Source organism: Stenella coeruleoalba (assembly GCF_951394435.1).
Source record: "Stenella coeruleoalba genome assembly, chromosome: 6".
In the NCBI taxonomy this organism is placed as follows: Eukaryota; Metazoa; Chordata; class Mammalia; order Artiodactyla; family Delphinidae; genus Stenella; species Stenella coeruleoalba.
In genome coordinates, this window is record NC_137151.1 from 112,653,602 (window position 1) to 112,669,521 (window position 15,920).

General features: G+C 43.7%; 1 protein-coding gene across 1 annotated transcript in view; it reads left to right on the plus strand.

Moving 5' to 3' along the window:
• SGPP2 (sphingosine-1-phosphate phosphatase 2) overlaps positions 1–15,920 on the plus strand; it is a 121,440-nt gene that overhangs the window by 74,196 nt on the left and 31,324 nt on the right. Inside the window, exons 3-4 of the mRNA XM_079923916.1 lie at positions 4,296–4,475; positions 7,512–7,601. Coding sequence (XP_079780042.1) covers positions 4,296–4,475; positions 7,512–7,601 — 270 coding nt within the window. The remainder of the gene's footprint in view (positions 1–4,295; positions 4,476–7,511; positions 7,602–15,920) is intronic.

Consider the following 15,920-nt stretch of genomic DNA (forward strand, 5'->3'; position numbering starts at 1 on the left):
CTCTTGGTGTTGTACATTCCATAGGTTTGGACAAATGTGTCATGATGTGTATTCGCCATTAGAGTATCAGACAGAATAGTGTCAATGCCCTAAAAATTCTCTGTGCACCACTTACCCATGTCCCCAGCCCCCAGCAATCACTGATCTTTTTACCATCTCCCTAGTTTGCTTTTATCAAAATGTCATATAAATGAATTCATACAGTATGTAGCCTTTCCGCATTGGTTTCTTTCACTTGGTACTGTGCGTTTAAGATTCTTGCATGTCTTTTCATGGCTTGAAAGCTCATTTCTTTTAGTGCTATAAAGGTGACTGTCTGTGATCCAGGAAGCAGGCGCTCACCAGGTACTGAATCTGCCAGTGCCTTGGTCTTGCACTGCATCCTCCGGAACTGAGAGAGATAACTTCCTGTTTATAAGCCACCCAGTCTGTGGTTGCTTGTTATAGCAGCCCAAGCTGGCTAAGACAACAACTTTTTAAGATGTGACTGACATTCAATAAACTGTACGTACTCAGTTTTATTGAGGTATAATTCACATACTACTCAATTCATTGTTTTAAAGCGTATGATTCAATCATTTTTAGTGTATTCACAAAGTTTACACGTATTTAAAATGTACAACTTGGCACATTTTGATATCGGTCCATACCCCTAAAATTATCACCATAATTAAGACAGACATAATTAAAACATAGTTAAGACATAATTAAAACTTCATTACCCAGAAGTTTCCTCATGCCCATTTGTAATTTCTTTCCCGCCTTTCTGGCCACCACCGATCGGCTTTCTATCCTATAGAGTCATTTCTATTTCCAAGAATTTTATATAAACAAAATCATAGAGTATGTACTTTTGTTTGTTTTTGGCCTGGCTTCTTCATTCAGCACAATTATTTTAAGATTCGTCCATGCTGTAGCATGATATCTATAGTTTATTATTTCGTTTTTGCTGCGAAGTATTCAGTTGTATGATTATACCACAATTTGCATAATTATTCATTCAGCATAATTATTTTAAGATTCATCATTCATTCAGCATAATTATTTTAAGATTCATCCATGCTGTAGCGTGATATCTATAGTTTATTTTTTTTTGTTCTTGCCGCGAAGTATTCAGTTGTATGATTATACCACAATTTGTTTACCTATTCACCTGTTGATGGAAATTGGGTTGTTGCCGGTTTGGGGCCGTTACAAAGAAGCTGCCGTCAATGGTCATAGACAGATCTTTGCGTGACTTACGCTTTCACTCTTTGAGGGTAAATACCTAGGATCGGCATGGCTGGGTCGTGCGGAAATCATATGTTTTAACTTTTTAAGAAGCTGTCAAACTGCTTTTCCAAAGTGGTTGTATCATTTTGCACCTGCTCCAGTGCTGTATGAGGGTTCCAGGTACTCCCCCTATCCTCCCAACACCTGGTATGGTCAGTTCCTTTCATCTCAGCCATTCTAACTGATGTGTAACGGTGTGCCCCACAATTTAAACTCCGCTGGTCCTAACTGCCTCGGAGGTCCCTCTGCATACCACCCAACATCACTTCTCCAAGGCTTCTCTATTCTTGCGAAGTGGATGCTTCTCTATCCACCCCTCATCTTAAACAATCTTCCTTTAACGTTCCACCTCAGTGCTCCCAGTGTCTCGGGTTGAACCAAAGTCTGTCTCTACATATATACATACCCATATAATTCTGTGGATAATTTTTTTCCAAAGCATATTTGCATTATGATGAGATCCTCTGTGTGACTGTTTTCCCCACTCAAGGTTGGAGACCTAATACAGGGCTGGGCACAGTTTGCTGTAATGAATGCAAACTGACAGAGACAGGACTTGTCACCCTGTGAGTGGTACTCTTTCCCTACAACCTGAAAAACATAGCTTCACTCTCTCTGGCTTGAAGAGCTCTGTCATGACAGTAATTGCTATTTGAAACTTATTGATCAGAAACAGTGTGCTGCTATGGGAACACTTTTAAATAAAATGAACAATTGTCCTCATTCTTAAAAACATCCTTCAGATATAGAAGGCAAAAGATAAATGAAGTCGAAGAAACTCATGGACTTCAAGGAGATTAAGTTTTGTCTGAATGAGGGACGCACAGTCTGTCTTCACTCTATGATTTTAACGTTTCCTGTCTGAAGATTCTGTGTATTTTTGAGTGAACTGGAGTTAGTCGTAATGCCTGTAATATTCTTTTTGATGTTGATGAGTGGGGAAGGGGCAGGGTTGAGAAACATTTATATCCTAGCATCTTCTGAGAAATTCTTAGTAGTCAACAACATCTGCAAGTTTTCCAACTCCCCAGAAAATAGTCGGTCTGATGTGGTTTTTATAGGTTCACAGGAGGGAGAGGCAGAAACATAAAAGAGTAAGCTGGTTTCCAAAACAGTAGTTTCTGGTAATAAGGGGATGGTAAAGAGGTTAAGTTTCAAAGTCTGATTAGAAATCGCAGCTATGGAATTTGGAGTGATTGTCACTGAGGCTTTAAAGCCTGTGGATTTGGCCTGCTGTGCACAGACAGTGGTTCTTGATTTTTAACCCAGAGCAAAGTGGCAGCAGAGCACAAAAACATATGCAGCGTCTTCTGGGGGATACTGAGTGTGCTGGGATAATGTTCAGAATTCACCGGCAACTAGATGAGTTAAAAGAAAGTACCACAATGTGGGAAACTCTAAAGCAATCTGGCTGACTAATCAAAAGTATTTTGAAATAGTCCTTCATAGCGGGTTTTGTTCCAAAGCCAAGTAACTCCATCCATCACAAGCTAAATAAAGCCCTAGTAAGATCAATGCGATCATGGTAAGATGAGGAGGTTTATAATTAAAGCCCATGACAAAGTGACCTGCGCAAGAATACAGTGTAAAGCCGGCCGTGCTTCTCAAATTCTCACGTGCGCATGAACCACCCGGGAGTCTTGTGAAAATGAGGGTTCCAGTTCCATAGGTACAGGCTGGGGCCTGAGATTCTGCATCTTGAAACAGCACTCGTGGTGTGGATGCTGCCTCTCCTCAGACCACACTTTGGGTTGCAAATGCAGAGACTTAAGTGAATGGGTTGCTTCTCCCTCTTTTATAACATCACGGAAATGTCCTGTGAAGCTCTCTGACAAAGTAAATAAGTCTATTGTTAACAGTCCTATTCATCTCAGGAGGGTATGGAAATCAATTCTGATATCTATGTTGTGCTTTAAGGGAAAAAGAGAAAGGGATTTTTTCATTAATGGCATCATGGAAAAAAAAGAATTCAATTGAGGAACTTCCAGATTGAGCTGTGTTGATTTTAGGGTTGAAAATAGTCACGCCATTTATTGTATGATGCTCTCGAGTACTGAGAAAAGTTAAACTATATCCAGTATGTTGCCTGCATACATCAGGAGTAACAGTGGCATTCAAAAAATTTTAAGCCAGAAGTCACTTTTTTGGTTAAAACTTGAAAAGAAGGGCTGTCTGATTGAGTATTAAATTCTTAGTCCAGGACCATCCCGAAGGTATTACCGTGGTAGTTTAAGGCACATATTTTTTGAAGCCAAACTCTCTGGATTTGAATCCATTAAGTCTTGCCACTTACTAACTATGTACAACGGTTTACCCCTCTGTAAAATGGGTCTGCATTCTACAGGTACTATTGGATTAAGTGAGTTAATATTTGTAAAGTTCTTAGACCAGTGCTTGGCACACATACCAGCTATACAAATGTTAAATATATGACCAAAATAAGTAAGACGTGTTAGTGTCATATCTTAGTTGCCCAGTGACCCTCTGGAATCCAGAAGGGCTGTTTCTCTTTTCTCTCTTTTGTTTAGAAATTTATTTATGTATGTATTTATTTATTTATTTGCTGTGTTGGGTCTTTGTTGCTGTGCCTGGACCTTCCCTGGTTGCAGAGAGCAAGGGCTTCCCTTTGTTGTGGTGCGTGGGCCTCTCATGGTGGCTTCTCTCGTTGCGGAGCACGGGCTTCAGGCACGTGGGCTTCAGTAGTTGTGGCACGCAGGCTCAGTAGTTGTGGCACACAGGCTTAGTTGCTCCGCAGCATGTGGGATCATCCCGGACCAGGGATCACACCCGTGTCCCCTGCACTGGCAGGCGGATTCTTAACCCCTGCGCCACCAGGGAAGTCCCGGCCTGTTTCTCTTTTTAACAACTAAAATGTCTTCCTACAAGACTTCCCCATAGGCCGCTGGGGTCAGAGAGAAAGGTGATTTCAGCCAACCAACAGGAAACCTCAAAATAAATTCATAGAACCTAGGAGTTTATTTTGCTCATTTGGTTAGACTTACCTCCATCCTTTGGTTTGGCAGTTGGTGATGTATATTGGCCAGGTGGCCAAGGATGTCTTGAAGTGGCCCCGCCCCTTCTCCCCTCCTGTTGTGAAACTGGAGAAGAGAGTGATCGCTGAGTATGGGATGCCGTCCACCCACGCCATGGCAGCCACCGCCATCTCCTTCACCCTCCTTATCTCTACCACGGGCAGATACCAGGTAAGGCGCAGACTCCCCTTCCTCCCGTGTAACACCATCCGTACGATGAGGCAGCAAAGAGTTTCCCTTCAGGATTTTCTTTTTTTGAAGGACTTTGAAGTTTATGAAATAAAGATGGGGAACAAAAATTTACTGAGCAGTCAGTGACAATTTCTTTATAAATGAAGTGACCATATGATTTAGTACCCAAAGCAGGTTGTGCCCAAGAGTGAAAGTGGACACCATTAATGACAACAGGGGCTTCCCTGGTGACGCAGTGGTTGAGAGTCCGCCTGCCGATGCAGGGGACACGGGTTCGAGCCCTGGTCTGGGAGGATCCCACATGCCACAGAGCGGCTGGGCCCGTGAGCCACAACTACTGAGCCTGCGCGTCTGGAGCCTGTGCTCCGCAACAACAAGAGAGGCCCGCGCACCACGATGAAGAGTGGCCCTGGCTCGCCTCAACTAGAGAAAGCCCTCGCACAGAAACGAAGTCCCAACACAGCAAAAATAAATTAGTTAATTAAAAAAAAATAATAATGACAACAGCACCACAAACATAACCCGGGTGTGTGGCATCCCGCTTCCGAAGGCATTTTCACCCTGAGCTGCCCGACCAGATGGCACTGAATAGGTGCTCTCACCCTCTGTTTGCAAGAGACTCGAGGGGTTTATATCCTAGTAAATGATCCTCCAGGGCTGAGATGGTTTCACCAAATCCTCCAGCTACATGTCCCAGGGCCCAGGGTGAAATAGTCTGTTCCCAAATTAGCCCCCAGAGATGTCTCTGCCTTTTTGGGGGGCTCAACCGTTAGAAATAATCATTCCATATTTTCTAGAAAGCTGTCTAAATGACAGGTGATTAATAACTGTTGAAAATAGAAGAATTTCACTTAATATCTGCTTAAATGCCAGTTATAGTAAGACCTTTTAAAATCTATACTGTTACTGCAATGAAGATTTATTTTTCCTTTCTGAGAACTCTTGCTCTAGTTTTGTGCTTAATTTCAGAAATTTTACCTTTTACCCGTTGGAAAAGTTAGATTTCATGAACTCTAGCAGCCTTGTATGTAAATGATAGTATTGCTTCTCCTGCTCCTCTACACCAGAAACCCAGGGGTGTTCCATGTTCCAGGTTGTACAAAAATGGGGTGTCAGCCTGATGTGATTGGAAGAGGATAAGATTAGTGTCAGGTCCTGGCTGTACCTGGTCTGCTACCTGGTCACCTGGGGTCAGATCTCAGTTTCCTAAATGGCAAAGGGACAAGTGTATAGTATCATATCCAACTAGGTATAATCTTTTTTTGTAACTTAAATGTCATGCCAGGATCAAACAATGTCTGAGCTCCCCAGTACTATCGGAATTAATTGAATGCAGACTTCTGAGCTATGTCATATCCCGTGCCGTCTGCCCCAGAAGGACATAGTGGGCCCAACACTGACCCCCATCGGGCTGCTGTCAGCATCAAGAGAAGCCTGTGAACATGGTTCTCTTAGGAAAAAAATCAACAAAAATCAAAAAAAAAAAAAAAAAAATCAATGGCGCTGACTGCAGGAAAGCAACAGCAATCATTTATACGCTCATTTTAAGGCCACCTGGATCTTCTTAAAAATGTCTTTACAGCTTACGTGATGAAACGATTTTCTTTTTTCTTTTTCTTTTTCTGGCCACACCGCTCGGCATGCGGGATGTTAATTCCCCGACCAGGGGTCAAACCTGTGCCCCCTGCAGTGGAAGTGCAGAGTCTTAATCACTGTACCGCCAGGGAAGTCCCACAATAGTTTTCGTAAGGCCTGAGTTGTTATGCACTTCTTTCCTATTTAATTTTTTAATAATAAATGTATTCAGCTTTTGGGGTTATATACTCATGAGTAGCTCTAAAAATGGGTTTATTTATATAAATATATGTTCAGGTGAATACCAGCCTCTAAATTCTGAATGCATTAACTCATTAATTTTCAACACTTTTTCGATTAAAATCAGAGACCCAGTTAATGATAAATCTTAAGAAAAGATGCACAACCCTGTGTTGTTATACTCAGATGTTGCGTCGGAAAGAACATGCTGGGCTTGTACTCGGAAGATGTGGCTTCTGGTTCAGACTGTGTCACTACTGGCTGTGTGACCTTGGGCAAGTCATTGTACCTCTCTGAGCCCCAGCTCCTGTTGTGAGGGGTGATGGATGGGCAAGCATCTTCATGCTAAAGTTCAATACTAATGCAACTTATTATCAAGGTTAAGGGTTTCCTCATCTGTGGACTGGGGCTAGTAATAGAACCTATTTCATACGGTTGTGTGAAGATACATGAGATAGTGACCATAAAGCACTTCACATAATATAGACAGTTCTCTATCGTCTTTATCCTTATTACCACCGAAGACCACGGACATCAGTAGTTGAAGCAACTGGATTATAGCTCTGTGTCTAGCTCATAAGCAGGATATTTGTGTGTTCTTTATATGACTTGTCATTAGCCAGATTCCTCCAGCTGTTTTCATTACTCACGAGCAAATGTCAAGATTCAGTGAAGTCTGGACTCTTGCCTTGACATCTGTACAGAAATATGCCCAGTCTTAACATGGGGCTGTTGTTCCCAGGCTTCCTCAAGAAGCTGGTTGTTGCCAAGCTTTACCATCACAGCACATGATGGGGAAGTAGTTAGTTGGACTTCCAAATGACAGCACTGTCGATCTACCTTGCCTCTTGGAAATACTGTATACTTCATAAGTTTTAATCTAAAAATAGAAATAAAAAATTATTTACTCCATTAAAACTTGTAGCACCATAGCTAAGGTCAAGTTTTCTGCTGTGTCTTATTTGCATGTCAATATGTTGTGAAACTTACTTCCAGAACTATATTCCTAGACATCTTCCCCTTCTCTTTCCTTAGTTTTCCCATTTTTCAAGTGATTTGAGATCATCAGACTGCTGGTCTAGGGAATATGAGATTGAGACTAGGAGTTACGGGATCAGAAATCGTATTCCTTTCCACAGCATCAAATTGTATGTGTCTGAACCTGACCGAATGTCCTTGTTTTCTCTTCTCCCCCTGCAGTATCCCTTTGTTTTGGGACTGATGACGGCTGTGGCGTTTTCCACGTTGGTGAGTCTCAGCCGACTTTACACTGGGATGCACACAGTCCTGGTAAGCCGTTGTGGGCAGGTCTTGGGGTGATTATCTGAATAGGAGTGTGGTTAGTATGTGTTTATTAAAAGTTATTTGCATATGTAATTATATTTCCCATCAGGCCAATGAATTACGGAATTATTCTCTTCTGGCACATGTATAATAATAGTAATGAATCATTAAGATGATGTGAAGGAGGCTGAACTGGGCTAGACCCTCATGACTTGGAAGCTAGAATGGTAACAAAGATTCAGGTAGTTTGTTTACATGCCGGTTTACTGATGATGCAACAAGAGGTGCAGAAAAACACCCAGGGTCAGGGATGTGAGTGATGGATGAAGTCCTCCACTTGGTCCTCGAAGATGTGGGTGTGAAATTTGGGGGTCTCAGCTGCCCTTGCAGGGTAGGAGTCCCACCAGGTCAAAAGAGCCCAAATCATGAGCTCGCTTCCTTCCATACTGGCTTTGCGTTTAAAGAGCTGTCCATGTTTTTACCGTATTAGGCATTTTTTTTCAGGGCTTCCATAGTTAGCACAGTTAAAATTACTCAGTTCTATTTCCTAGTGTTCCAGCCAGCTACCTTGGAGTTGCAGACCATAATGCTGGCCATGGTTTACCAAGGGCACTATTTATCATCATAATTGCTGCAAGAAAGGTTTCTTTAAAAAGGACTAGGCCCTTGCTTATTGTGTTACTCTGCACGTGAAGCTGAAAAATTATGTTAGCAGAAGACCTCGGGGGGGCTTCACTTCCCTTGTGGCACAGTGGTTGAGAGTCTACCTGTCGATGCAGGGGACGCGGGTTCGTGCCCCGGTCCGGGAAGATCCCACATGCCGCGGAGCAGCTGGGCCCGTGAGCCATGGCCGCTGAGCCTGCGCGTCCGGAGCCTGTGCTCCACAACGGGAGAGACCGCAACAGTGAGAGGCCCGCGTACCGCAAAAAAAAAAAAAAAAAAGACCTCAGAGGGAAAGGCCGGCCTTCACTGGCCCTCTTGTATCTCTTCCTGGTACCTGATGTTGGTCATCCTGGGAAAGGGGGGGGGGGGCGGTGTGGAACGGCAGAAGCCGCAGAGGTGAACGGATTTAGGGAGAGAGTTTGTCAAAATGGGCAGAGGAAGAGAACAGGGAGGAAGTAAACCCGGAGAAAGATGTTTGTGGCTGCATGAGATGCAGAGAGCAACGTCATGCTTTCCTCTCAAGAAGAAAACAAATTATAACTCCAAGGAAAGCGGGGACGTGAGTGGAGTCAGGGCTGGACCCAGGGTGAGGCAAGTCAGGCAGGAAATTGAAGGGGTGCCAAACAACTCCAGAATCAAAAGAAATGATTTTCATGCGCTACTTAAAAAATCAAAATCAAGGCAGAAACTTTCTGCAAAATATCCCAGTCTGAAATAAAGTCCTGCATTTGTGTGACCTTGCTGGTTTTGCCCTACCCTGATCCTGGAGTGCTGCCCAGTGCAAGGGGGCCCAGATTTTGAAAATACGACGGGAGCAATTAGGGGTCAGCCTTATTATCTACCTACCAAGACACGTCCCTGCTGTTCCCGTCCCATTGCACAGTGTGTCTCATGGCTTCTAAGACTTAAGGGGAAAGGGGAGAAGAGCATTCTCAATTTGCTACACCACTGCTCCTCATTATAAAGAAGTTCTCTCCAAATACGTCCACAGACTTAAATATGGAACGAAGCAGAACCCTCTCGGGTGTTTGAGTATTTCTTTTATCTGGGGCTACTTTTTAATTTCCATTGGTTTTAATAAAAAGCGATCTTAGGAACTCAGGTTAAAATTAAAACCAAAGTAAACATGAGAATGTGGAGCTGCAGACATGAATAGAGGGCACAGAAAACCCACCTCAATAAAAATCCAGCTACGTGTCTGTCTTTAGTTTTAAAAGTGGGTTGGGGGTAGGGAAGCACAAATTTGTGGGGAAGATCGTTTAGACCTCTCTTTGAGATCTAAGGAATGGGTCCCACCACTCATTTTGGAGCATCCGTTCCAGAAAAAACTGGAACAAGGGGCAGTAGCAACTATTCCTCCCACCCCCATCCTGCTCCACCATTGCCGTGCAGGACTCCTTCACACGTATAATTTTGTCTCATAAAGACCTGAAACCCTGGACTTCCCTGATGGTCTAGTGGTTAAGGCTCCACGCTTCTAAAGCGGGGGTGTGGGTTCGATCCCTGGTCGGGGAACTAAGATCCCACATGCTGCACAGTATGGCCAAAAAATTAAAAAAAAAAAAGATCTGAAACCCTGACTCAGGCCCAGGTCTGAGTCAGGCTCCACAGCCACAGACATGGCCCAGGGTAGAATGGTACCTAATTTCTAGTAGCAAAGGGGAATGGTTCGTTTTAATAGAAAGATGGAGTTGAATTATGGATTGGTTGTCTTTATTTAGCAGCAACTTAATAAGCTTCTGCAGGGTCACAGGCTTGGAGCGAGATCTAGAAGATACTGAGGTGAACAAAACCTACCTCCCCCTCCCAGGTGTCCGAATCTATTGATGGAGACAGGTGTATGAGCTTACTGATTGCTGGCTGTGATAAGTATTATGATTAGCATGGAACAGCTGGATCAGGCCAGCTAAGGTGGCGTGCCTCTCCTCTGGACTCTTCACATTCTCTAGGGACTGCCACACACTGGCGGTTCTCAACCTTGGCTGCACATTCAAACCCCATGGAAAACTTTAAAGAAAATATTTGGGGATGTTTGGACAGCTACGATCATAGCAGCAGCATTATTCACAGTAGCCAAAATGTAGAAGCAACCCAAGTGTCCATGGATGGATGAGTGGATAAATAACATGTGATAGATACATGCAATGGAATATTACTCCGCCTTGAAAAGGAAGGAAATTCTGACACACACTACAGCATGGAAGAAACTTGAAGACATCACGCTAAGTGAAATAAACCAATCACCAAAGGCAGATACTCTATGATTTTGCTTATATTCATAAAGACAGAAAATAGAAGGTGGTTCCCAGAACCTGAGGGGAGGGGGAATGAGGAGTTATCATTTAATGGGTACAGAGTTTCAGTTTGGGAAGATGAAAAGGTTCTGGAGGTGGACAGTGGTGATGTTGCCCAGCAATGTAAATGTACCTGATACCACTGAACTGTACACTTCAAAACGGTTAAGATGGTAAAATTTATGCTATGTGGGGTTTTTACCACAATAAAAGATACAGTCCTAGGCATTGGTGTTTTTTCAAAGTTCCTCAGTTGATTTCGGTGTGCAGCCAGGGTTGAGAGCCATCTATTAGACTGTCCCTTAGAGCTGGGCCAGGGCACAAGCCTGGACAGAAGAAGAGTTGGAAGGTGTAAGGAAAGTGGGGGCAGGTGCTGTATAGGCAGCCACTGTGTCCACAGCATGAACGGCTCTAATTGCACCCAGCTAGGAGGCTCACAGCACGCGAGCCATTCAGGTGGCTACCAGCCTCATATAAATGGTTCTCCGTGCGTAAACAGGAAGGACGGTTCACAGAGAGCAGTCATTTGCTTATCTCGCCTGGTAAGAAATCTCTCTTGTCAAAGGTGAGTGGTTTGCTGTGAGATCAGGCTTCTGGACAGGCTCTGGCTGACTCCTGGGCAGGTCTGAGTGAAGCATGGGGAGGCATTGAACCTGCATGTGGTGTCACCATCCGGCCAGACCAGCTCTGGCATTGCTTCTATCTACCGGGACGCCCAAGGGAGAAACTTGGGCGCTGTCCTAGCTCTTCTCTTCCCACACCCATCAGTCAGGTAGTCACCAAGTCACATTAGTTCTGACTCTTAAAGATGTCTTAAAGCTGTTCTGACACCACTGCCAGGATAGTATTTCCAAATCTGATGATGCTCTTCCATGCATGGAAACGTTTCTCCATCTCCTGCTGAATGTGAGCAACAACACAGGTGGCCCCAACTGGGGCCTTTGGGGGAATCGACCTTTGAGAGAAGTCAGCACTGTTTATGGCAAAACATGGAAATAAAACACAGGGGCCCTGATGACATTCTTGTACATACCTGGGGCCACACTACCTGTAGGCTGGCTGTTCCTTATTGCCCAAGCTGATTTTTATTGAAATTGTACATTTCCCATAGTAAAAAGCATCCTAACCAATGATTTACAGAAATAGTTTTTTGGTGTATAATTTCATGTTCCCTTGGTTTGGAAAGTAAACCAATTATGGCCAGCTGAAGGGGCAGGGGAGAGGGTAGGATGTCTGGGAAAGATGGGGTAGCCCGTGGAATCCAACACAGATGGGGCCGAACAGCTAAGCTTCATACGTGTCTTCCTCTTCCTGCAGAGTGCCACGGTGCACAGAACGCAGATCGGAAGAACTTCTCTCTCACATCCAGACCTTCACTCTCAGAGATGAAGCTTTGATTGGACTGGGCGTTACCCTTGGGCATGGGAGCCTGGCAGGGAGGCAGGGTTGCAGAGCAGAGACAGGGCCCCAGAGGCCACCCCTGTGGGCTGCAAAGGCAGAGCCCAAAGAACAGGAACTGGAAAAACAAGCCAGTAAGTAAGTTCACCATGATTGAGAATGCCCAAACTCAAGTGGTTACCTTGTGCGTGAGTCAGGATGCCTTGAATGCAAATAACAGAAACCAGCGCAAACTTGTTGAAGCTGGAGAGGAAATACACTGGGTTTTTTTTTTGTTTTTTTTTGTTTTTTTTTTTGCGGTACGCGGGCCTCTCACTGCTGTGGCCTCTCCCATTGCGGAGCACAGGCTCCGGACGCGCAGGCTCAGCGGCCATGACTCACGGGCCCAGCCGCTCCGTGACATGTGGGATCTTCCCGGACCGGCGCACAAACCCATGTCCCCTGCATCGGCAGGCGGACTCTCAACCACTGCGCCACCAGGGAAGCCCTACACTGGTTTTTATAACCACACTGTAGGAAGGACAGAGGTGCAGGTGGCCACTGGGAGTGTGGGCCTCTGGGTCTAGATCTTTATTAGAAGTGTCCCTCACTCTTTCCCTAGGTTCTTTTCTTTTCTTTATGGCTGTGTTGGGTCTTTGTTGTGGCGCGTGGGCTTCTCATTGTCGTGGCTTCTCTTGTTGCGGAGCACGGGTTGTAGGTGTACAGGCTTCAGTAGTTGTGGCACGTGGGCTCAGTAGTTGTGGCTTGCGGGCTCTAGAGCTCAGGCTCAGTAGTTGTGGCGCACGGGCTTAGTTGCTCCGCGGCATGTGGGATCTTCCCAGGCCAGGGCTCGAACCCGTGTCCCTTGCATTGGCAGGCAGATTCTTAACCACTGTGCCACCAGGGAAGCCCCCTAGGTCATTTCTGTATCTCTCTACATGGTGGATCTATCCTCTTGGGCTGCCCTCTCTCTGATGCTAGACCCAAGGCTTAAATTCTTTCTGTGTTACTGCTGAAAAGATTCTAGTGGAGACTTTCATTGGCCTAGCCTGGATTACGAGTCTCTTGCTGTACCAAACACTGTCTAAGGGGATGCAGGGGATTGGGATTGGACAAGCTGGGCCAGAAGCCAGCCTATGTGAACAGGGGCTGTGATTGGCAGTGACGGCTAGGGTTAGTACTGGCGTGTGAGAGGGCCCCTTCTCCAAAATAAAATGCATCTGTTGCCAGAAGACGGCAGGCAAAGCACCAGTGACATACTTTGTACATTGACATCATTGCATTTTCCTACTGTTTGAAAGACTCAAACTGGACGTTATGTTTGTGGGGAAAGGAGGACTACAGAAAATCAAGAAGGCTGATCATACTATGTTTGTGAAACCGAAAATAAATGAACTTATACAGAATTGATTTTAAGTCTTTTAACTGATAAAGCAATCATCCCTAATATATTAACAGTAAAATTAGCCAGAATTTTTGTTGTTGTTGTTAGGTTAGTGAATAGTTGTTCCATTATTTTAAAGTTGAGTTAGCTGAAATGCTGTTCTATTTTATTGTCTCTAAATTGCTTGATCTGTGAATAATTATATAGATATTAGGTTTTATTTGCTTACTCATTTTTTTCCCCCTAAATATTGCTTTAGTTTTGGTTGGAGTTGGAGAATGTTGAAAAGGTTTCTCAAATATTAAATTATCTGCAGACCATACAAAACTGTGTTCTGGCTTTGGACTAGAGCATTTTGGGTGTGTTTTTTCAAGTTCTTTGAAACTACTTTTTTTTTTAAAAAAAAGTCTTACTTCAAACTGCCTTACTTAACATAGAGAGAAAGCGAATTGTAATATAAATTACACCCTACAAGTTCTACTTTGTTATACCCTGTTGGGTGAGTTAGTTACTGAGATAAAAAGGGAATTTGGTTGTGTTTCTAGGCATCGGTCACCACAATATTATGCACATTCTTTTCTCTTTACCTTGGAGAGAAGTATTTTTACCCTTTCATTAAAATAGAGGATTATTTCTGGTTTCAAAAGTAATAAGTGCTCGTGGTAAAACACTCATCCCCTCTTGTTTTTAAAGTTGTTGTTATTGTTGTGTGTGTGTGTGTGTGTGTTTAAGACAAAATAAATTGCCGTTAGTCAAACCACCACACGAGGAGTTCAGACAGCCAGACAGCCATTTGTTAGGATGATACAAAGGGAAACTGAAGGCACTTTATGCTTCTATATTAATTGAACCAAAATTAGGGCTTTGCACAATTTCCAGCAAGAACTGCTCATGGTTTGTATTCCTAACAACAAACATAGGCAAATTAATTTTTTATCTCCTTTCTCAGTGCCGTCTAAAAAGCCACAGTTGGGGTAACTTTTTCCACCTATTCTGTGTGAGGTGCATAGACTCCTGGAAATGCCCTAAGTCTAGGAGGGGGAACTGGACTGAGCCTTGAGTGCAGCCCACAGAAGATACGCAGAGACAGAAGTTGGTCGAAGCACCAGAATCACGCAGGGTTCGGAGGTCCCTAGGGGTAGTGGGCCAAGCCCTAAAGGGCTGAAAGCAGGCACAGTCTGGTCCTGGGCCAGTTTGCCTCAGACCAGAAGCTACTTATATCCTTCCTCCTGCAATTGTTGGCCTCTAACATTCTGTGGCCTGGAGCCTCAGAAGCTGCTCCAGTAGGATGTGTTGTCAGACCTGCCGGAGTGTGACAACCAACAGTCTGATGGGGGAGGGGAGCCGGTGTCTGGGCAGGCAAGCCAAATGGACTAGGTCTGCAGCTACAGAGATGGTCCCTTGAGGCTGAGTTGGGCAGGTGAGGTGGTGATGGGGAAGAGGTAGTTTACCTCAGTGAGAATGACACCAAAGTACCTGTATAGCCCAGATTGCTGAAGAGGGAGCTCGGGTAAATGCTTAAGATCTAGAATGTATTGAGAATGCATTCACTTTTCCCAACTGCTCATGAAAAACAAGCACATTCAGACCCAGAGTACAGATTTGAGATGCAACACTACCGTGGGTTGTATTTGTGTTCTACGTGAGTCCCATTTACTAATAAAATAAGAGTAAGGGATCAGATTAAACCTTCTGTAGAAGCCAGTCTCCATTTTTCTTTCTTTTCCTAGGTTATTGCTTTTTGGATCATATAGTGTGTTACAGTCTTATTGAAGGGTGAAGTTCTTCTGTAAGCTTATAATCGTGTGCCTCTTTTTTTTTTTTTTTTTTAAAGAAAATTAAATTTACTTCTCACACCAAAAACCAGAGTGGTCCAGACTGGTGGGTCAGCTGGGAATCTGGCTTCTTCCCGTCTTGTAATTGTATGCCTCTCTTGATGGAAAAAGCACTGTCTTCAAAATTTGTTTGTGAAATCAACTTTTGTAAATTGAATCATACCTTCCCATTTATTTACATGATTATTTTAAAAAAAGATTCTTTGGCCCCTTGGGGAAATAGGTACACGAATTTCTGCCGTAAATGCTCACTGTTGCTGTGACATTCCTGAAAATATTGGCACGCACTGGCACGTTATTTTCATTGCAGCTCTCTAAGTTATTCCTAGTTTGTCCCACTAGAGGAACAAAGAGAAAGGGATATGAAATGCTTTGCCGTGATTCAACTAACCACTGAAACCAGAGAATAAAGCTTTATTTCTGAACCAAATCCAATCATAGGAAGAAAATTCAATCTAGTTTCATAAACTATTCACCTTCTTCAGAAGGCAGATGAACCCCTTAGAAAAGAGGAATCCTGTATATTTTATATCAGTAGTTCAAAGCCATGAAGGCAGAAGCAAACCCAACGTACTAGGGGCGAAGTGACGTTTTGTCTGCCTCAGCCAGGAAGCCTCCTATATTCTTCACGCTGTTTTTCCAAACAAACATTTGGAAAAATTAGACAAAATATAAGTGAATATTTATGTAAACATAAAATTGAGAAGGACCTTTCTAGGCATGATATTAAATGTGATAATTCACAAAAGAAAAGTTTAGAAGAGCTGATTAC